Source organism: Narcine bancroftii, chromosome 8 (genome assembly GCF_036971445.1).
Source record: "Narcine bancroftii isolate sNarBan1 chromosome 8, sNarBan1.hap1, whole genome shotgun sequence".
NCBI classification, from domain to species: Eukaryota; Metazoa; Chordata; class Chondrichthyes; order Torpediniformes; family Narcinidae; genus Narcine; species Narcine bancroftii.
In genome coordinates this window covers 66,824,103-66,846,779 of record NC_091476.1, presented here as the reverse complement: position 1 = coordinate 66,846,779, position 22,677 = coordinate 66,824,103, and the positions used below count along the sequence as shown (strand labels likewise).

The 22,677-nt window shown below is 44.1% G+C and overlaps 1 protein-coding gene across 10 annotated transcripts in view; it reads right to left on the bottom strand.

Moving 5' to 3' along the window:
* Window positions 1-22,677, bottom strand: part of dnajc4 (DnaJ (Hsp40) homolog, subfamily C, member 4) — a 242,390-nt gene that overhangs the window by 101,718 nt on the left and 117,995 nt on the right. For 7 of the 10 annotated variants that reach the window (XR_011343169.1, XM_069893943.1, XM_069893942.1 and 4 more), the window contains one exon: window positions 9,520-9,684. Coding sequence is in view for 9 of the 10 variants with exons in the window: in XM_069893943.1 (XP_069750044.1) it covers window positions 9,520-9,684 (165 nt within the window). In the remaining variant the exon portion in view is untranslated. Of the gene's footprint in view, window positions 1-1,720; window positions 2,262-5,837; window positions 6,766-6,812; window positions 7,044-9,519; window positions 9,685-22,677 lie in introns of those variants that run through there. The other 3 variants (XM_069893945.1, XM_069893939.1, XM_069893946.1) reach the window with 3 other exon arrangements.

Sequence of the window (22,677 nt, the reverse complement as noted above, 5' to 3'; positions counted from 1 at the left end):
TTTCATGCAGTTGGATAACCATGTTGAGGAACTTTGGGGGGCATCCGAGGCGCTCTAGTATTTGCCAAAGCCCTTTCCTGCTTACGGTGTCGAAGGCTTTGGTGAGGTCAACAAAGGTGATGTAGAATCCTTTGTTTTGTTCTTTGCACATTTCTTGGAGCTGTCTGAGGGCAAAGACCATGTCAGTAGTTCTTCTGTTTGCGCGAAAGCCGCACTGTGATTCTGGGAGAACATTTTCGGCGACACTAGGTATTATTCTATTTAGGAGAATCCTAGCGAAGATTTTGCCTGCAATGGAGAGCAGCGTGATTCCCCTGTAGTTTGAGCAGTCTGATTTCTCGCCTTTGATTTTGTACAGGGTGATGATGATGGGATCACGAAGGTCCTGAGGCAGCTTTCCTTTGTCCCAGCAGAGCTTGAAAAACTCATGCAGTTTGGCATGCAGAGTTTTGCCGCCAGACCTCTGGGGGGGATTCCATCCATACCTGCTGCTTTGCCACTTTTGAATTGTTCAATTGCCTTATATGTCTCTTCCCAGGTGAGGACCTCATCCAGCTCTAGCTTTAAGGGCTGTTGAGGGAGCTGGAGCAGGGCGAATTCTTGGACTGAGCGGTTGGCACTGAAAAGAGATTGGAAGTGTTCTTACCATCAGTTGAGGATGGAGATCTTGTCGCTGAGGAGGACTTTGCCGTCTGAGCTGCGCAGCGGGCTTTGGACTTGGGGTGAGGGGCCGTACACAGCCTTTAGAGCCTCGTAAAAACCCCTGAGGTCACCAATGTCCGCGCTGAGCTGGGTTCATTTGGCGAGGCTAGTCCACCACTCATTTTGGATCTCCCAGAGTTTGCGCTGAAAATGGCTGCATGCGCGACGGAAGGCTTGTTCCTTCTCTGGTCAGGACAGCTTTGACCAGGCTCACACCCATATACACACACACACAAACACACACACATCCCTACTCTGTCTCTCACACACACACACACACACACACACACACACACACACACACACACACACACACACACACACACACACACACACACACACACACATACTCTTTTTGATCATCATTATTTAAAAAATCTCTGAAGGCCTTTGAAATGGAACTAGTGTACTTGACTTGGGTCTCAGTCCGAAGCTGACATTTTTCTCAATTAAAAAAAGAAAATACAGGAATACTTATAAAAAAAGCCAAAACTAGGCATGGGGTGTAAATAGCAAGGGGGGGGGGGGAAGAGGGGCAGAGCGGCATATAACAGGAGAAAGAAATACTTAATGTTTGCGATTCGTGTGTTGAATTTTCCTGAACCGTTAATGCCATTGCTTTTTCTATAGATAATACTGACTGAACCCGTGTAATGTTTAAAGGTTTTCACATTTACAGCAGCTTTCAGTGTATTTTGCTTAATTTTCAAAGCCTGATTCCTAACTGTACTTTTAAAAAAATCAGAATCAGAATTTATTGTCTTATGAAATTCAGTGTTTTATGGCAACATCAGTGCAAACATTCATATTATAATCATCTTACAACATTATTAAAAAAATTAAAATAACAGTGCATGAAAAATAAGGCAGTATCTTTGGCTCATTGATCATTCAGGAATCTGATGGCACTGGGGAAGAAGCTGTCCTTGTGCCGCTGAGTGCTCGTCTTTAGGCTCCTGTACCTTTTTCCCGATGGTAGTAGAGTGAAGAGGCCATGGCCTGGGTGGTGGGGGTCTTTGAGGATATAGGCTGCTTTTTTAAGATACTGCCTTCATGTAGATGTCCTTGATGGAGTGGAGTCTGGTGCCTATGATGTCGCAGACCGAGTTAACAACCCTTTCGAGTTTATTGGCACCTCCATACCAGACAGTGATGCAACCAGCCAGAATGTTCTCAACAGCATACCTGTAGAGGTTTACGAGAGTCATTGGTGACATACCGAATCTCCTCAGACACCTCACAAATTTTAGCCACTGGTGAGCCTTCTTTGTGATTGCATCAACATGGAGGCTCCAGAACAGATTCCTGGAGATGTTGACCCCCAGGAATTTGAAGTTCTTGACCCTCTCCACTACCGAGTCTTCAACGAGGACTGGGTCGTGTTCCCCTGACTTCCTCCTGTAGTCCATAATCATCTCCTTGGTTTTGCTGACGTTGAGCGCAAGGTTGTTGTTGTTTACACTGTTCAACGAGCTGATCTCTCTCCCTCCTGGATGCTTCCTCGCTGCTGTTTGTGATTCTACCGACAACTGCAGTGTCATTGGAAGACTAGTAGATGGCTTTGGGAGTAGAGTGAGTAGAGAGTCATTTTTTTATTCAGTAAATCACAAAAATCTGTAGACACCGTGGTTGAAGTAAAAGGGAAACTCAGCAGGTCAGACAGTGTCCTTTAAGTAGCAAAGGTAAAGATACGGAACTGACATTTGGGCTTGCTGCTGGCAGATGTCCTTATTGTACAGTCAAATTGTTTACATTTCTTTATTTGTTTACGTCTATTTTGCACTACCAATATGTGGTAATTCAGCATAGGCCACAGGAAAAAGAATCTCAGGGTTGTATGTGATGTTGTGCATGTTCTCTGAGCCTGCTCTGCCAGTCTATAAAATCATGGCTGATCTGCCATGGATTCAGCTGCACCGACCTGCCTAATAAGCAAAAATCCATGCCTTAAATATATTTAACCTTGTGAAGAATCCCTAAAATTCGTCATGCATCTATCAAACTTTCCCTTCAATGCACCCTTCACATTTGCCGTGAGTGATCCCATAACGTAGCAAGTTCAACACTTTCTCTTCTCTGGATGAAACATTTCGTCTGAGTTCCCCATTTGGCTTAAACATAAGTTCCAGTCTTTTCAGTTCCCCCACAAGCAGAAAGACTTCTCTCTGGCTACCTGGACCAAACGCTGAGCCACAAGCATGAGTCAAGGTCGGATCTTTGCTAGTTTGTGGAGTTTCATGCCATATCTATTCACTTGTGCCAATGAACCGCCTGCTGATATTACATTACCCTGCACATGATGCACAAAATAGCTTCAAATTTCCAAAGAAAACTGGTTCAGTTTACTGAAAGTTTCATTTGATAATGACCACATGAAGAAAGGGAAGAGGGGTGAGAGAGTGAGAAGGGGAGAGAGAACTGGGAAGAAGAGAGGAAAAGGGAAGAAAGAGAGAATGAGAGAGAAAAAAGGAAGCTAGAGAGAGAGGCTCCAGAAAGTGAGAGGGAAGGCAGGGGGGAGGGGGAAGGGAGAGGGAAGGCAGAGGGAGGAGGAAGGAAGAGGAGAAAAGACAGGGAGAGAGGGTAAAGAGAGGGTAGAGGGGAAGGGTAGCGAGGGAAGGAAGGTAGAGAAGGATAGAGGGTAGAGAGAGGGCATACAAAGTGAAGAGGGTAGAGAGGAGGTAGAGAGAGAAGGTATGGAGAAAGGATAGAGGGGTAGAGAGAGAGGGGCAGAGAGACGGGACTAGAGAGAGGTTTTAGTGAAAGGGAGGGTAGAGGCTAGAAGAGGGTAGAGAAGGTGATTCATATATGGAATGAGTTTCCAGAGGAACTGGTTGAGGCAGGCACGATGATAATATTAAAAAACCCATTTAGACAGGATCATGGATACGAAAGATTGAAAGGAATATGGTCCAAACACAGAAATGCTGGAGGAACTCAGCTGGTCTGGCCAAGCACAGGTAAATGGACTAACTCAAGTGGGCAATTTAGAGGGCATGGCATGGATGCAGCAAGTTGTTTCCACATGGCCAGTTTGGATAAACAGTAAGATGATAATGACCAGAACATGCGTTTTTGTGAATGTGAAGTGAGAGATAAACATTGGCAGGACAACAGTGAGAACCTCAGAGTGAAGCAACTCTGCTACATTTCAAATGGCCAACTGCTAATCTATGGACTTAACTGCTTTGTTCTCTCTCTAAAATGAAGGCCCAAAGCCGGGCTAACACAGGTCGAGGGAGAGATGGGAGTCGGACTTGGGCACAACAGTCAGTGAAGAGTGGGGGCAAGATATGTGTCTGGACAGCATGGCTGGACTCATCAATGCCAGATACAGGATGGTGCAATACAATTTCTTGCATCACACCCCTCAAAAATTACATAAATCAAAGCCAGAAATTTCAGAATTGTGCTTTAAGTGTGGCATGGAGATTGGAACTTTAATCCACTCCACCTGGCTATGTACAAAGGAAAGATCTTTCTGGGGGACATTCTTAAAAAAATTACAGAAGTGGACTTTCCACAAGATCCAGAGTTCTGGGAGACATTGGGGACGTGAATTTTAGATGGTCCAAATACCAAATTTTGTTTGTAAAGGTCGCCTTGGCGGTTGCCAGGAAGTGAACAGTGGTCACGTGGAAGTCCGACTCCCATCTAAATACCACACGATGGAATGTGGAAACGCAGAGTTGCTTTCCCCTGGAGAAAAACACAAACAATCTAAGGAAGAAACACGACACATTCATTAAGGTATGGCAACCCTATTTTAAATATATTGGCACTCAGATTGATTAGTTCCCCCCAACCCCACTCCTTTGAAATAGGGGCACTGTAGCAATCTGTCCCAGCAGGGAAATGAATGTGATCAAAGAAGTGGGACATGACACAGGTGATGTGTTTCTTTCATTTTCATTTTGAGTTTTTTTTTAATTTTCTTTTTAATTTAATTGCATCAATGTAATTTAATTGACTGTACTTCCAGTTATACGAAGGTGGGGAGGGAATAAATACAGACTCTCTATGTCACATGAATGTTAAAAGATTATATGATTTGTTTGAATTTAACAAGTCTATGAAAATTAAAATAAAATATTCAAAAAAAAGCACAAGAATCCACGTCTCAATGAATTCAAGTGATACTTTGAACTCTGATAAGTGTAAGGCAATCCTTCCTCTTCCAATAATATCTATTGGATCGATGAAGCTGAATTTGTATTTAAACCTGCCACGATGACTGGGCATCACCATCCTAGATACAACAACACATGCAAAGGAAAGTGTGGCTCCTTGAGCCTGTCCTGTCATTCAGTAAGATTTTATCCCTGACCATTTACTTGCCCGATCCCGACTGCCTCCTCCATGATCCAAATGAATCTCCAGCTCCTGTGGAAGACTCAATGCTGGAGAAACTCAGCAGGTCAAACAGCAAAGATAAAGTTACATAACCAACATTTCGGGCTTGAGCCCTTCATCAAGCTCTCTTTATCTTTATTTATCATTATGTATCTTTATCTTTGCTATTTGACCTGCTGAGTTTCTCCAGCATTGTGTTTTTTACTTCAATCACGGAGTCTGCAAACTTTCGTGTCTTAAACCTGCCTATTGCAAAACCTCTGAGAAATCTCTTCCAGGGATGCCTACCCTGAAGAAGTTCTCCTTTGCTCTCTGAAGGGAGTCCTGTGGGGAATCTCCCTCACTGTTCCCCATCTGTAATGCCTGTTTGTCTCTCAGGCTTTATGACCATCTAATCACCTGGGCACATGGTGACAAAGGACTCAAGCCCGAAACTTTGATTATGCATCTTTATCTTGGCTGCATAAAGTTCACTGTTTGACCTGCTGAGTTGCTCCAGCATTGTGTTTTTACTTCAATTAAGGTGTCTGCAGACTTTCGTGCTTTATTCCTGTGGAAGGCTGGCTGATAAAGAATATGCAAGCATAAATCCCTCTCAAGAAGATATTAAAATAATTCGGGCTCAAGATAAATTCTAGGCACCCTGGTTCAAAAAGGGACATCGGCCTTGGCGAGAATATGGATTACTAGAAAGATACCACCTGCTGCCTTGCAGGTTTTGCCTCTTCAGCCAAAGGCGAGGAGAAGGTAACTCTGACTTCAAATCCCCGGGCTCAGCTCGCCTGGAAGGGGCCCCAGCTATGGGCAAATAGCACATGTCAGTCTGGCAGCAGGGGCTGGCAGCTGTGACAGAGCGCGGGAAACAATTTCCATAGCGGTCTGCAGCACCAAGCTCAGTGGATGAAGGATCAACGGCCAGTGAGCACGATCTTGGAACAGGCCACTGCGGGGCAAACCCATGGCATTCTGGCTATCGTGCCTCGCACTCCGCCAGGCCCAGTGGCATGGGTCCCAGAGGGAGGCTTCTGTCCTGGGCAAGCACTTGCCTCCAAGTCCTCCAAGTGAGGACAGAAGAGCTACAAGGCACTGTGTTCATCTTCACTTGCGAAGGGATGGGCCGTGATGATGATTTGGGACTTTAGATATTTGGTGAGGCTGCAGTAACTGCAATTATTCTCTATAGAACAGCAAAGGTCAAAGGGAAATTTAAAACGGAGGGATTTTGAAAGAGTAAATAAGGGGAAACTGTTTTCACTGGCATGTAGCTTGGTAACCAGAGGACACAAATCAAAAGATAATTGGCAAAAGAACCAAAGGGGAAACAAAGAAAAATATTTTTATGCAGCGAGTTTATTATGATCAGGAATGGGCTGAAAGGGTAGTGGCTGCAAATTCTGTAGGGAATTGGGTGCACACATTGAAAAGGGAAAGAAGAAATCACGGCAGGGGCTCTGAGGCACGAACAGGAAGTGGTGATACTGAATGGAGAGCTCCGTCAAAGATATTTCAGAGCGCTGATGTGCCGTGCGGCTTCAAGAAGCATCACTCGCCAGCACATTATCCTTCAGAATTTGAAAAGCCGCACCGTCCCGACCCAGCACTTCCACCTGAAGGGAATGTCCTGATGTGACATGGCTGCCCACTGGCAGCCTGCCACAGAGGAAATGTGCAGAAAGGCCTGTGAAGTCGACATCAGACAGTCTGTGCACTGCCCTGTGGACGTAACAGGGCACGAAATGAACAAAGAGATCGCTTTAGAAGAAGGTCAAAGCAGTGCACAATAATACCTCTTATAGGAAGGGCAAAGCTGCAATGCATTTAACATTTTCAACACAATCCACAAACATGCACAAAGGTTCATTGAACCTCTATTTGATGTATAAATTGCAGGTTCATCGGCATCACGCCTTCTAATCGTCACCAAAATTCATGCAGAACAAACTGTTTAATTACAAGATAACAGTTGCAAGTGTTGGAACTATGTCGGGAATCTGCAATACACAAAGAGATGAGAGTGAAAGAAGCCTGTTCATATTTCTCATTCTGGTGCACAAATCCTATTTTCAAAGCGTTAACTTTGGGTTTGATGCAAATTAGGCAATTGCTTGAAAATGAAAAGCTCTTTGTCCATGTTCATTGTGATGCTAAAAATCTTCGTTCGGATATTTGAAAGGAGAAATGAATGAAGGCTCGGCGAGACAGAGATCCACAATGAGGCCGACTCCACCTCAGCAGTGAATGCCTCAAATGTAAAATTCCCACCCTTGCATCAAATGCTTACGTGGATTCATTGCCTCGTGACCTTCTAGCCCTATACTTCCTTACTCCTCTGCACTTTGCCCTCTTGTCCAACCCCCTCCCCCCACCAAACCCTATACCCCTGGGGAGGCTCTGAGCTCTGAAATTCCATTCACCATATTCCTCTACTCGAGGACCCTCCTTTAACATCCTCTCTGACCAAGGAGCTGATTGTTGACTTCAGGAAGGGAAAACCAGAGGTGGACAATCCAGTGATCATTAGGGAATCAGAAGTGGAGTGGGTGAGCACATTTAAGTTCCTGGGACTTTAAATTCTCACTATCTTGGAGGATCTTTCCTCGAAGCAACACAGGTGTTTGCGGAGGATTGGTATGACATTGGAAACCCTGGCAAATTTCTATAGATGCGTGGTGGAAAGTGTGCTGACTGGCTGCATCAAGGCCTGGTATGGGGGACACCAATACCCCTGACGGTAAAGCCGTGCAAAAGGTAGTGAACATAACCCAGGACATCGCAGGAAAAACCTTCCCCACCATCGAGAACGACTACGGGGAACGCTGCCTTCGGAGAGCAATGGCCAGCACACGCTCTGTTCTCGCTGCTGCCATCAAGAAAGAGGTGTAGTTGCCACAAGACTCACACCACCAGGTTCAAAAACAGCTGCCACCCCTCCACCATCAGACTCCTCAACAACAAAATCAAACAGGGATTATTTAAGGACTCTTGGTTTTGAATTTTAGATTTTTTTCCCTCTCTTTCTTGCATAGTTTGTTTACATGTATACGTTGAGTCAGTTTTACTTTCCACTGCTAGTAAGTGGTAATTCTGCCTTGCCCACAGGAAAAAAGATCTCAGGGTTGTATGTGATGTCTTGTGTGCACTCTGACAATAAATCTGAAATCTGACCAATCATGGAGTGTCACTTCCTCCTTTGCCTCCATACTTACCCAGTTATTTTCTATTTAACAGTTTGGGACAATTTAATACATTAAAGAACTGTGTAGGTGTCAGGGATGTGCACCTGGAGCTTGAGTTTTCCGAGTGAAGTCTCTGTGGTTGCAGAAGCACTGGGGGCGAATCCACGGACATTCGATGACTCTGGGAAACTCTTTTTTACTTCTCTTTCTCTGACTGAAAGGAGCACTGGGCAATTTTTGCTGATGGCGAATCTTTGCTTTAGAGTAGACTAAAGGAAATTTTATGTAATATCACATTTTCAGTTTTATTACATGACAATGAAATAATTAAATTTAGACGCACAGCACGGTAACAGGCCCTTTCGGCTCACAAGCCCATGCCACCCAATTGACCTACAACCCCCGGTACATTTTGAACGGTGGGAGGAAACCGGTACAGCCATGGGGAGAACGTGCAACCTCCTTAAAGACAGCACCAGATTTGTACACTGGTCCTGATTGCTGGAGCTGTAACGGCTTAACGCTAACCACTCTACCGCCCCTTGAATCTAAAATATCCTTTAGAAAGTTTCACCTACAAGGTCTCGTCAAACTCACAGCGACAGCGTAGCGTAGCTCAGATGCAGAGTAAAACTCCCTCTACAATGTCTCGTCAAAAACACTCCTAGGATGCGTTTGATAAAGATTAGGTGTGGACTCTCCCAACATTTTGTCAGCAGTCAAAGGACCCACGCAGGCTGCAGGCTGATAGCTACTATGGGGCTGCCTCTGGCGCTGAAGCTTCCTGATCATATTAGAGGTTCAGACCTGGAGCTCAGGTTGCCGATGCCTTGAACTGGAGTTCTGAGCTGGATCACTGGAGGAAAATCCGTGGACACTTAGTGTCCTTAAAGGGATTCTCTTTCTCCTATTGTTTGGAACATCGGGCAATGCTCACGGCGACTCTTTGTTTGCCTTACGGCAGACAAAAGTTGAAGTATATCATTATTAGCATTTTTAATATATTATTATGTGACAATAAAAGGAACAGCACTTGGCTCTGCTTTAACAAGTCCACTGAGAGACTGGCAGCACACAGAAAGAACTTGCATCCTGGCAGCACACAGAAAGAACTTGCATCCTATGAACATTTGATGAATGTGAGAGGAGGTGTGAGTGGGGAACAGCTATTGACCAAAGCTTCACACAGGAATGTGTGCGTGAAATACTTTACTGCTCAAACGTTTCATGTGGTGGTAGAGCTGAGTAAATGCACAAGAAAGTTCAAATGAGTATTTCTCACGAAACGTACCTGAAACCAGCATAGTGGATGAACACTCCAGCCAACAAAATGAAGATGCAGTAACCAGACATCTTCAGATTCATCTTGTGCTTGTTTGCACCATGGAAGGCTGCATCCTCTTTGGTTGGGTACCAAAACTGCTCCCAGTATTGCTGCTGCTCAGACTTGTTGAAGCTGTTGGCGGGTGGAGAAGAGGAAGGGTGTGAAAAATATAACTCTTAAAAACAAAATCAAACTCAATAAATGCTTCTCATTAGATTTACTGACTCTGAAATCCAGTGCTGTTTTCACAAACATGCAATTTTTGAATGAGTTCTCTGCTCTTGGCTTCAGTTTAACTGCAGGCCTTGTACTTAAATGGTTGAACAGAGAGACTTAGGAATATAGGTACATAATTCCCTGAAAGAGGCATCACGGGTGGATAGGGTCGTAAAGAGAGCTTTTGGCACTTGGCCTTCATAAATCAAAATATTGAGTATAGGAGTTGGGATGTTATGGTAAGATATTGGTGAGGCCAAATTTGTAATGTTGTGTGCAGTTTTGGTCACTTAACTACAGGATTTCAATAGATTGAATAAGAGAAGATTTATTAGGATGTTGCCCGTATTTGAGAAATTGAATTACAGGGAAAGGTTAAACAAGTTAGGACAGTGGTCCTCAATTTTCTGTTCACTCACATATCACTTTAAGTATTCCCTATGCCGTATTAATCTGTGATTAATAAGGGATCATTTAAGGTGGGAAGAAAAACATTTGAAAACCACTATTTTAATCGTCCCGCATGGACTCATTATGTGCACGGTTTCAGAACTCCAAAGAAAATGGGCCAATGAGAATTTTCCTCAAGCAAAATATTTCAGTAACAATTGGGTCTAGAGCAGTGATTCTCAACCTTCCCTTCTCACTCACATCCCACTTTAAGCAATCCTTCACTAATCACAGAGCACCGATGGCAGAGGGATCACTTAAAGTGGTGTGTGAGTGGAAAGAAAAAGGTTGAGAACCACTGGGTTAGGACTTTATTCCCTGCAGGGTGGAAGAATGAGGCGAGATTTGAAAGGTGTACTTAAAATTATGAGGGGGATAGACAGGGTAAATGTAGGTAGGTTTTTTTTCCGCTGAGGGTAGGTGAGAAAGATGAAAGAAACCAGAGGAACTCTTTTACCCAGAGAGTGGTGGGAGTGTGGAATGAGCTGAAACAGTGAATGCAAGCTCAATTTTAACATTTAAGAAGAATTTGGGCAGGTACATAGGTGGGAGAGGTATGGAGGGCTATGGACTGGGTGTAGGTCATTGGGACTAGGCAGAAAAATGGTTTGGCACTGACCAGAATGGCCAAAGGGTCCTGTTTCCATGCTGTGGTTCTTTATTGCTTCAGCTTGCTTTGCAAGTCTGTCTGGGAGAATGCATGTGTATAATAGCTAGTCTGTGCAAACTCTGTCACAAGGAAGGTCAGCAAGTCCATTCCCACTTTACCTGTGTTCGAAATTGCTCTCTCTTCTCTTGAAGTTACACACTAACCCAACTTCTATTTATTGGATATTGGTCTCATAGGATTCTTTTTTTTTGTGTGGGTAAACATACAATTACAATGCAGGTTACAAATTACAGGGAGCACTTTCCTGGAAATTAGGTCAATGTCTCTAACAGTGCCCTAATCTGCTAAATTCTAACATTAGTAGAGATCCTCTACAATAAATCGTGAAGTCTGGAACAGTGTTGTGGTGTCCTATACCTCAGAAAATGTGTTAAATTTGGCCTGTCGAGGCCAGGCTAGTAGTTTCCGACACAATAAAGGCTCATCCCCATAGGAACCAGACAGCAGCAGCGACACATTGCCCGACAAGGAGGAGACAAAGGCTTCAGGGCAGAGGGAGCAAGATTCGCTCAAAGGGACCTGGATGTTCCAGTCAAAGAGGTGCATGCCGGAGGAGAGATCCTGTGTACCTAGGGGACCAGAAGTCCACGGCAGGGCCATCATTAGAAGAGGGGCAGAGTCTCGACCCAAAACATCAGAACATCAGCAATTCTTCCCCTCCGCAGATGCTGCTCGGCCCGCTGAGTTCCTCGAGCAGTTTGCTTTATTCCCACCCCCCCACCAAAATAGAAGAACCTGTCAGGAGGTAGCAAACTTATTCGTGTGAGAATCCCCACCCAACAGATTTTATGTCCTCTTGGGGAATCTCAAGGGCGAGCTGCAAAAAGAGGTCTCAAGGCTCGTCCCCCGGGTTGAGGAGCAGCTGTTCCCCTCCACCATCAGACCCCTCAACCACAAACTCAACCAGGGACTCACTAAAGGGCTTTCACTTTTGGACGTTAGTGATTTTTTTCTCTCTCTATTGCACTGTCAGTTTGTTTACATTTCTTTCTTTCTTTACATGTGTACATTGAGAACAGTTGTTTTTGCACTACCAATAAGTGGTAATTCTGCCTGGCCCGCAGAAATGTCAAGGTTGTATGTACTCTGACAATAAATCTGAAATCTGAATCCGAAAATTTGAGATGAGTGATAATAATTATAGGCAAGCAATTTAGTAATTGGATTAGGGATTCACTCATTGATGTTTAGGTCTGTTTACAGTGGGAGTGGTACGTTTTCCTGCTTCCACAGGTACTCCCCGACTTATGACTTACGTGACTTCAATCCATCTGCATATATAGCATTTTCCCTTTTCCCTGCCAGGAGCTTGATGTTCCTGCTCCTGCTGGGAGTCCGACGTCCCCGCCCATGCTGGTGCTGGGTAACTAGGTAACGTTGTGATTTGGAACACATGCGCAGATTGCCGTCGCTCTCTCTCCCTCTCCAGTGGTGGCAATGTGTGTCTGCTCCTGCCGGGAGCCCAAGGTGGCGCCAGGCCAACCCAGGGCAGTGGCGTCACCTTGCAACCTCGGCTGTGATTTGGAACACGTGCAGAATGCTGTCGCTCTCTCTCCCCCTCCCCAGTGACGGCAATCTGCGCATGTGTTCCATATCACAATGTAGGCTGAGAGGGCCGCTGCCCCTGGTTACCCGTAAATTCCAACGAATGTCCATTCTGAGATACAACCAGTTGGCCAAAACGGAACAGGGACGTATGTCGGGGAGTACCTGTACGCACGGCCAGCTTATTAAAGAGAGACCTAATGGCACCAGGGAAATCAATGACCGGGTAGACTTGTGGCAGAGATCCATTGAGCAATTTGGAATAATCCCATGGTAAGGAGGTTCATGTGAAACACTAGTAGAACCTTCAGGAGGAGAGCAGTCTAGACATGATGCATCACCTCAGTGACGACAGCCTTGGAAAGCCCCAGGTGAAGATGAGGATTATTTAGGTAGATAGGTGAAGCAGCAGGGATGCATGACAATGGAGGGTTAATGAGAATTTATCTGGAGGAAAAGGGGACACAAGGCTTGGATCAGATGAAGTTCGCCTTCAGTGACTCTCTGTTGGAAAGGTCGTCCCTCGGTTGCTCCTCCATGAGTCAATGTTGAAGCTCGTGACAAGGAGATGGAATGCTCGTAATCCTGCTATTGACACAACATTGTGCACAGAAGCTTTTGACCTAAGGTGCGAAAAGACTTGACCCCAGAGTAAAAAAGGTGCCACAAGCTGAAGGACCCCATTCTGCGCAGCAAGAGGCATGCTGAGGAACAAAAAAGAAAATCTTATTTCAAACACACGTCCATTTCCATTCCAGCTCAGGGAAAATATTTACAGCACACTAATCCTTGTCACCCCAGACCAGATGTTGCTTTCTCTTTTTATAAAAAAAAGTGATTGGACTGCTCCGTTAATGGATGGAAGCTGTCAGTTTTAGTGAGTGATGTGATGCAGGCAAATTGTCAAGATGGGAACTATAAATATGAGTGGAAATAAAAAGGGATGAAAAGGTGATTATTATTTTTTTCCAAAACTGGCCAGGATTAGAATGCATGGGTTCTGCTTCACTTGCTGAAAGCGGGGTTTTCGAGCCCAGGCAGCTTCATTTTCTTCACTTTACACACAAGGTGTGGATTAAGAGGTACGTCAAGCGTGGATCCGAGTTCTTTTGATTGTGAAAGAGACAAAGTGAAGCGGCTCACACATGCTGCCATTACCCTCTTTGTGTGCCACTCAGCCCTAGAGAAACATTCCAAGCCAAGAACCAAAGGCGCTTTCAATTTTAAGTGTTGGACTTGATGTGAGCCTGACGATTTCAGCTCGCAGCAATTTTTTCATACGGTGCTGGTTGAGGCCTTTGGAGAAAGTGGAGAATAGCTTAACAATGTTCAGAAAGGCTGTGCTGAAATTGTGAGTTCATATTGTTTAGAGTTTGATGAAAAAATCTTCGTTTTGTGCATAACATGCTTTGTTGCCATTTAAGGTTGTACACAGAGCACAAAGGTTCTATTCTGATACTGAATCCACTCTGTAACAATTTTGAGGCTTCATTGATACATATAGTCTGGTCTTGTCCCAGTTTAGAAAATTTTTGGAAAAATTACTTTCAAACTTCATCATCCATTCCTAAGGTCACGCCCTTTAGTTGTTTTTTTCTCAAGAAGAGGAAATACCTCCTGTCTTCATCTCAGAGGCGAATTTACCTCGTCGATAACTATAGGCAGGCAATTCTGATGAAATGGAAAGGTAGCATTCTACCTACCCATACAGGTTACAGGAGGTCATGTCCTTTCTAAGTTGAGAAAAAAAATCAGACATTAAAAAAAATGTCAAAGATGTGAAGGTGAACTTTTATTAGATGAGGGGCCCATTCATGGAGTACAGGTGCCTAAAGTTTTACCCGGGATCCCGAAAAACGGCAACCTCCAAAGTCCAACACTTTTTTTCAGTAAATGTCATCTGCTCATCAAAGATGGAGTTTGGTGCCAAACATGACCTGAAACAACCTCCCTCAACTCCTGTGCATCCCATTGTGTTCCATGTCGCTAGTTAATGATATAATTACTTTAGAAGTACCCTACCCATCGACCATCACTCTCACTCAACTAATGTAGGAATATCCCTGTCGTTCCACTACTTTGTAAACACTTCTGAATTGCTGTCTACTGACGTCTGTCCACGTCACGGCATTTTCGGTTGGTCCTGCGGCGGCAAGTCATTGAGGAATCAATGGCCGTTGTTGCTACCCATAATCCCCCTCGCATCTGAAACCGATGTACCAACACTAGCACAGGGGAACTGAGAAGGGTGCCGTTCCCCTGGCACTGGTACAGCAGTGGGGAGGGGGAGTGGGGGGGGGGGGGGAAAGAGAGAGAGAGAGAGAGACAGACGCCAGTGCACTTCGGGTCGGCAGGCGAGGGGTGGGAGAGACGGCAGCGTGAATTGGGCGGGCGGGGGTGGGAGAGATGGCAGCGTGACTCGGGTGGGCAGGCTTAAATGGACTGCCAGTTTAAAATGATTCTGACATCCAGAAGATTGCGAACCACAGCAGGTGTTCGGTCCCAACGATCCCAGATAAAAAGTTAGGCACCTGTATTACCATAATTTAATGAATTGGGGTGTTTGGATGCCCCTAAACAGCACTGTCTGGTCTCTGAGTGCCGTCTTTCGCTTCCTATTTATATTAGATTCGTAAGTTTGCCTTGTTTAGAGGGAGGGATTTGACTATTAGGATTTACTTTCATTTCTTTTTTTTTTCTTTTTCAGTATTTTGAAAGGGTGCACAGAATTTTATATTATATATAATCTAGGTTTTATTTGAAATGTTCCAATTTTTTTGTCTTTTCTTATATTCCAGCATATGCATTAGATCTATGTGTGCATAGGAGTGCTTTTTTAATTGAACTCCATAAAGATATTTTAAAATAAAACATAGAAACGAAAGGCCTTTAGATGGAAGTGTGGAATTAATAGAGAAACCAAAACAAAGATGGGGGGCAATATGGAAGTCTTTATGAAGCTAGGAGTTGGAGAGATTTAGGGTGATCACAAAGCTGAAGGAATACTGGTCTTCGAGACTGAAATATAGGATGTGATGACTCTGGAGAAGGTATATAGAAGATTTACCAGGGTGTTGCTTGGGAATGGAGCATTTTAGTTATGAGGAGAGACTGGAGAGGCATCTTCTGTTTTTATTAGCTAAGAGGGGGTATAACGGAGGTATACAGTAAAATCCCTGGTACCCAACATCCACCCTTAGGGATTGTGGATGCCGGATAAGTGTATTTTCCAGTTTTTTGAGATTGCGAGGGTGCACAGATTGGAGAACAAATGGCAAGGTGCGCCAATTTTAAACATGCGTATTTTTAACCTATTTACTTTACTCAATTTTTTGTGGTTGGTTGCTTGAGGCTGCCAGTTGTTTGAATTCCGGATAACAAGGGTTTTACTGTATAAACATTATCAGCGGTAATAGATAGGGATGACTGCAAGAATCATTTCCCGCATATCAGAGGTAAATAAAATTAAAGGACAGATAAGGGGTAAGAGATGGTAAGGGATTTCTTTCAGCTCGACAGTGGTCAGTACCCAGTATGCATTGCTGGAGAAGGTGGGGAGAACAGAGTTTATTGAAGAGAAGTTTAGACTTGAATCACCTAGGCATTGAAGGCTACAAAACAAAGTACACTGAAACCTCGTTAGAATGCGATTCGTTAATCCGTGGAATCGCTTATAGCGCATATATCTATGGACCCCAAACATTGATTATTGGATGCCAGGTTAACAATGGCATCTCAAAAATGGATTCTTAAGACTCATTTACACGATGTGTGTGTTAATATGTGGAGTTGAAAGGTTTTATTATAGGGTTTGAGTCCCAGAATTCTGATTTCCTGCTTCCTGAATCATGACATGTATCTGTTCTGCGACTCAGCTGTAACGTGGTATGAAATCTTGGACCCCAACTACCGCGTTCTAACGAGGTTTTACTGTTCTAGAAAGTGGGATTAATATGGACGGGCGTTCACTGGTTGTCATGGATGAGAGTGATCTGTTTTTTTGCTGTATAACTCTATGGCAGTCAGGCAGAGGTTAACCTCCAGTGAATCAATTGTCCAGATAGGTCACATCTCGAATCCTGAAATATGGGACATGCTCACAGAGACACCACAGGATCCGTTATCTGGAAAGGCACTCTAAGATATACTGAGAAGGAGAGGATACATTAGCCAGTGTTGGTATTTGCTAAGTCCTTTGATTGAAGTTTGCCTGGATAGATCACATAGTGGGAAACCATTTCTGACCAAAGGTCATCAACCTGAAATATTCTTTGTCTCTCTATAGATGCATCCTGACCTGATGAGTATTTTCTGTGAAGCAACTCTTCACTTGTGAATCTGCAAGGGTTGTCTACCACATCCGGCACTCCTGATGTGGCCTCCTCTGCATCAGGGATACTGGACGCAGTCTGGGAGATCGCTTCTTTCAGCGACTTAGCTCTGTCTGTCGCAATAGTGGGGATCTCCCAGTGGTAACCCATGTCAATTCCCTGCTCATTCCCACACTGGTATGTCTTTCCATGGTCTCATGTACTGCCCAAATGCAACCACCCAACAAATTGGAGGAACAACACCTCAGGCCAAGTTTGGAATATTGTGGGCAGTTCTGGTCTCCAAATTATAGGAAGGATATCAATAAGGTAGAGAAGATTTACTAAAATGTTGCCCGGATTGCAGTATCTAGAATACGGAGAAAGATTGAGTAGACTGGGACTTTATTCGTTGGAGCGCAAAAGGTTGAGAGGGGATTTGATAGAGTTATATGAAATTATGAGGGGATAGACAGAGTAAATGTGAGTAGCCTCTTCCCCTTGAGGGTAGGAGAGTTTGGAACGAGGGGTCATAAGTTAAGGATTAGGGGGAAAAACTTTAGAAGTAATATAAGAAGAAGCTTCTTTGCTCAGAGGGTGGTGGCTGAGTGGAATGACCTTCCGGAAGAGGTGGTTGCAGCAGGGTCAATTTTGTCATTTGGATGAAAACATTGATATGAGGGGGTTGGAGGATTATGGGCAGGGAGGAGGTAGGTGGGACTAGTGGAGTTTCACTTATATTGGTGCAGACTAGAAGGACCAAGATGGCCTGTTTCCGTAATGTAATTGTTATATAGTTATATTCTGTTTGGGCACCCTTCAACTAGATAGCATTAACATCGACCACCAGTTTCTATTAGCCCCATCTCTCCCTTTCCCCTATCCCTATGTCTTGATTCTAGATCTCTCTCTCTCTCTCTCTCTCTTCCTCCCCTCCATTCTCCAATCAATTCTTACCTTTCCTCCTACTCATGTCCATTTGGCCTGTGTTCCTCCCCTGCCTTTTCTTCCCTCCCCTCCCAGATCTTTTATCCAGGCGCATGCCTGCTTTTTTGCTCATACCTTGAAGAGGGATTGAAGTTGCTTATATACAGAGCACTCCATAATGTTTGGGATAAAGATACTCTTTTCCTTTATTTGCCCCTGTGTTCCACAGTTTTAAATTTGTAATCAAGCAATTCATATGTAATTAAAGTGCACATTCCAGATTTTAATCAAGGTTATTTGTAAACATTTTGGTTTGACCATGTAGAAGTTACATCTGTGACAGAGTATATAGATATGTTTTTGGGAAATAAATTGGGAAAGAAGAGAGAAAAACCTGTTTGACTCTCTCTGCTTGCAAAAGCACATGACCCTCCTAGAACAACAAGTTCCCCTCCAGACAATCTGCAGCTCCAGCAAGATCTTTCATCTGTTGCCTTTTGTAAACAACAATCCATTAGTGAAGCCTCTTGAGCACTCTTCAAAGCTCTTGCAAAAGATCTGAGGCCCTGATATGTCTAGCATGGGGCAGAGCTCCAGTATTTTAAATAACATCTGTTTTAAAGTGTTTGTATGTGACCTACTCTAACAAACCTTTCCCATTTATCTCCCAAAAACATATCAAATACTCTGTCACACAGCACTCTTTATACACAGTGCCCCCATTTCAGGGCACTATAATATTTGGGACATTTGGCTTCACACGTGTTTGTGAGAACTCAGGGATGTTTAATTGCTTCATTGGTGGAGGTGTAAGAGACCTGGGCTTGCTTCTAAGCTTTTGATCATCTTTGGAGTCTGTTGTTGCCTTTTTCCCACTTGAGGACCAGAGTGAGGCCGACGAAAGTCAAAGAAGCCATTATGAGGCTGAAAAGCAAGAATAAAACAGCAAGAGACATCGCCCACATTCTTCTGTCATCAGCAGTGGTGGTTTCCTTAGAATACCAGTCCCTTTGTGATTACTGAACTCACCAGTACACTCTTTTTGTTTAATGATGTTCCAAACTGTTGATTTTGGTAATCCTGAGGTTTGAGCAATGTCTCTTCCTGCCTTATCCTTCTTTTTCAGCCTCATAATGGGTTCTTTGACTTATATTGGCAGAACTCTGGTCCTCAAATTAAAAATGGCAACTACGGACTCCAAAAGTAATCAAAAACTTATAAGCAAGCCCAGGTTTCTTCTACCTGCACCATCTTATCTCTCACAGCCCATCCCTTCGCAAGCAAAGATGAACACGGTGCCTTGCAGCTCTTCTGTCCTCACGGAACTTTTGTTCTGTTTTCCATGGAGCTTTAGGCACCATGTGCCAGTGCAAGGACTTGGAGGTGAGTCCTTGCCCAGGACAAACACCTCCCTCTGGGTCCCACGCCACTGGGCCTAGTGGAGTGCGAGGCACAATGGCCAGAGTGCCGTGGGATTGCCTTGGGTTTGCCGTGGTCTGTTTCAAGACCGTGCTCGCTAGCCGTTGTCCTTACGGATCCATCACCCACCGAGTTTGCTGCTGCAGACCGTTGGGAAAAACTGTTTCCCGCGCCCTGTCACAGCTGCCAGCCCCTGCTGCCAGCCTGACATGTGCTATTTGCACCAATGAAGCAATTAAATATCCCTTGCACCCATGAAGCCGAATTCCCAAATATTATGGTGCCCTGAAATGAGGAACTATATATAAAAAGTGCTGTAATTTCTACATGGTCAAAACAAAATGTTTACAAATAACCTTGATTAAAATCTGGAATATGCACTTTAATTACATATGATTGCTTGATTACAAATTTAAAACTGTGGCGCACAGGTGCACATAAAGGAAAAAAAAATGTGCATTTGTCCCAAATGTTATTGAGGGCACTAAAGGTATCTTTGCCTCCTGTGGACGCTGCAAGACCTACTGAGTTCTTCCAATATTTTTGTGTTTTTACTACAATCACATAATCTGTAGCCTTTCATGTTGTTTCACAGTATTTTCAGCATTATCTGCCTTTATTTGTGACCTACAGGAACTACTTCCATTGGACACGAAGTCTCGGACCTAAACTTTAGAGCAGTGGTTTTCAAACTGCCCCCCTAAACTCACATTCCACTGAAAGTAATCCCTATGCCATTGGTGCTCTGTGATTGGTAAGGGGCTGCTTAAGACGGGATGTGAATGGGAAGAAAAAGTCTGAAAATTACTGCTCTAAACCCAATTGTTACTGAAATATTTTGCTCGAGAGAAATGGTCATTTGGCCCATTTCCTTTGGAGTTCTGAAACCGTGCGCATAACGAGTCAATTAGGGACGATTAAAACAGTGGTTTTCAAACCATTTTCTTTACACTCACATCCCACCTTACTAATCACAGAGCACCGATGGCATAGGGAATACTTAAGGTGGAATGTGAGTTTGAAAATCACTGCTTTAGAGGCAACCTACACAGGCTTGAAGATTGAAAACACTTCCGTTTACATCAGATGTTATAGGTTTTGCAGGCACCAACTGATTTTGGATTCATTTTTATTTTAAATTAAATCACATTCTCAGGGAGCGCTGCCGTCTGGAGAGTAGCAGCAATCATCAAAGACCCACACCCAGCACATGCTCTGCACCCGCAGCTGCCATTAGGAAAGAGGTATCGGTGCCACAGGACTTGCACTACCAGGTTCAGGAACAGCGGTTCCCCCTCCTCCATCAGACTCCTCAGAGATTCATTTAAGGACTTTTTCTTGAGCACTTTATTTTGTTCTCTCTGTATTGCACAGTTTGTTCACATTTGTCATCTGTTTACAGCTCTTTTATTTGTTTCCATGTTTATGCTGTGTACACTTTATTTTTTGCACTACCAATAAGCAGTAATTCTTTCGCGCCGCAGGGAAAAGGAATCTCAGGGTTGTATGTGATGGCATGTATGTGCTTTGACAATAAATCTGAAATTGGATAGTGATAGGTCAAATTCAAGTCCTGTTTAAGATTTCTCTCAACTTAAATTATGAAGGAATATGGAACAACAGTGGGTGCAAAGAATTGGATAACAAATTAGCCAAAAACTCGTTGAACAGGCTCGGAAAGATGCAGCCTCCAGTTTCTATGTTTCAGTGAGGCCAAAGTTAATAGCTAAGTTCATACATTTGATTATACAAGAAGTGAAAGGAGACAGCTTAGACGCATTGCTGAACAGCTCTCTTCTCAAACGCATGTCTGCCAAAATCCGTTCCCTTTGGAATTCGAGGTTTTTGATTTAAGACTTAATGAGACAGAAGAATCAGTGACCTTGAATTATTTCAGACATTAATATGAGGAGCTGTAAAAATAATTCTTTAAAAAAAAGCACAGAATGACAAAACAAGAACGACTTTAACTCAAACACAACCGGGCTCACACTCCCTGTTGCATAGGAGCATGATGACTTGGCATCCGCGAGGTTTGCTACGTGCAGACAGGCACAACCCCACTCCTACACACCTAATCACCTTTCTCTCCTCCCTCTAAAAGCTAACTGAGACCAAACGTTTGGTCACTGGCCCCTAATGCCCTCTGTGAAATGCTCTGAGGCATTTTACTTTGTTCAAACTGCTGCTTCTGTGAAAGTTATCAAGTCATACAGCAGAAAAAAACACAATACAGCATACCACCTACTTAAGCTCTCTCTAAATATTTCCTATTCATGTATCTGTCCAAATCTTAATTCTGCTTCTTTTGGAACTCGCTCCACATATTCACTACTCTCTGTGTGAAAAAAAAACTTGCACCTCAGATCCACTCTCCATCTTTCCCCTTTCTGAAATCGACACCCTCTAGTTTTAGACTCCCACCGTGGACAGAAGGCTATCCCAGTGGTTCTCAATCTTTTCTGTCCATTCACATACCACCTGAAGTAATCCCTTACTAACAACAGAGCACCTGTGGCATCCTATGCCAAGGGATTGTCAAGAAAAAAGTTGAGGACCGCTTGGTCTATCCTATTTCAAAGTTCAGATTTACTGTCAGAATACATGGCTGACATCACATACAACCCTGAGATTCTTTTTTCCTGTGGGTCAGGCAGAACTTCGACTTACTGGTAACTGTAAACTGTACTCATGAAAGAGCAAAAGGTAGTGGACATACATAGCTCAGTACATCACAGGCAAAACTTTCTCCACCTTCGAGAACAATGACAATACAGAAAATAAATATCTAGTAATAATTATTGTGCAAGGAGCCCTTAAATGAACCCCTGATTGACTTTGTTGTCGAGGAGTCTGATGGTGGAGGGGTAGCAGCTGTTCCTGAATCTGGTTGTCCAATAAACGATGATAAAGGTGAATTCTTTGTAGCCACCTTGGTCAATCACTTCTTTTAGTTCAGTTGGAAAGCTTGCAGGGACTGATACAGCGCAGTTGGGGGAGAGAGTGGGGCAGTGGGATCAGTGTGGGGATTGATACAGGGCTGTGGGGAGAAAGCAGGGCAGTGGGATCAGTGTGGAGACTGATACAGCGCTGTGGGGAAAGAGAGGGGCAGTGGGATCAGTGTGGGGACTGATGCAGCGCTGTCAGGGGATAGTGGGGTAGCAGAATCAGTGTGGGGACTGATATAGGGCTGTGGGGAGAGAGCGGGGCAGTGGGATCAGTGTGGGGACTGATACAGCACTGTCGGTGTTATTCAAAGTATACCTGTATTCTTTTTACGACTTTTTTCGACTTACAATGGAATGGTTATGTTCTGGCAACCCCATCTTAAGTTGAGGAGCACCTGTACTTGAGCTAGGTCTCTCCATCACATCTCTGTGGTGTAGAAAGTGGAGAGCACCAGGTTCCTTGGAGTTCACTTAACTAGTGACTTATCGTGGACACACATCTCTTCAGAAAGGAGCCACAGTGACTGCCCTTCCTGAGAAGACTGAAGCGGGCGAGGCTACTGCCCACCGTTATGCAAACGTTCTACAGGAGCTCTATCCAGAGTGCCCTGGTCAGCTGCATCATCACAGTGCAGTACCG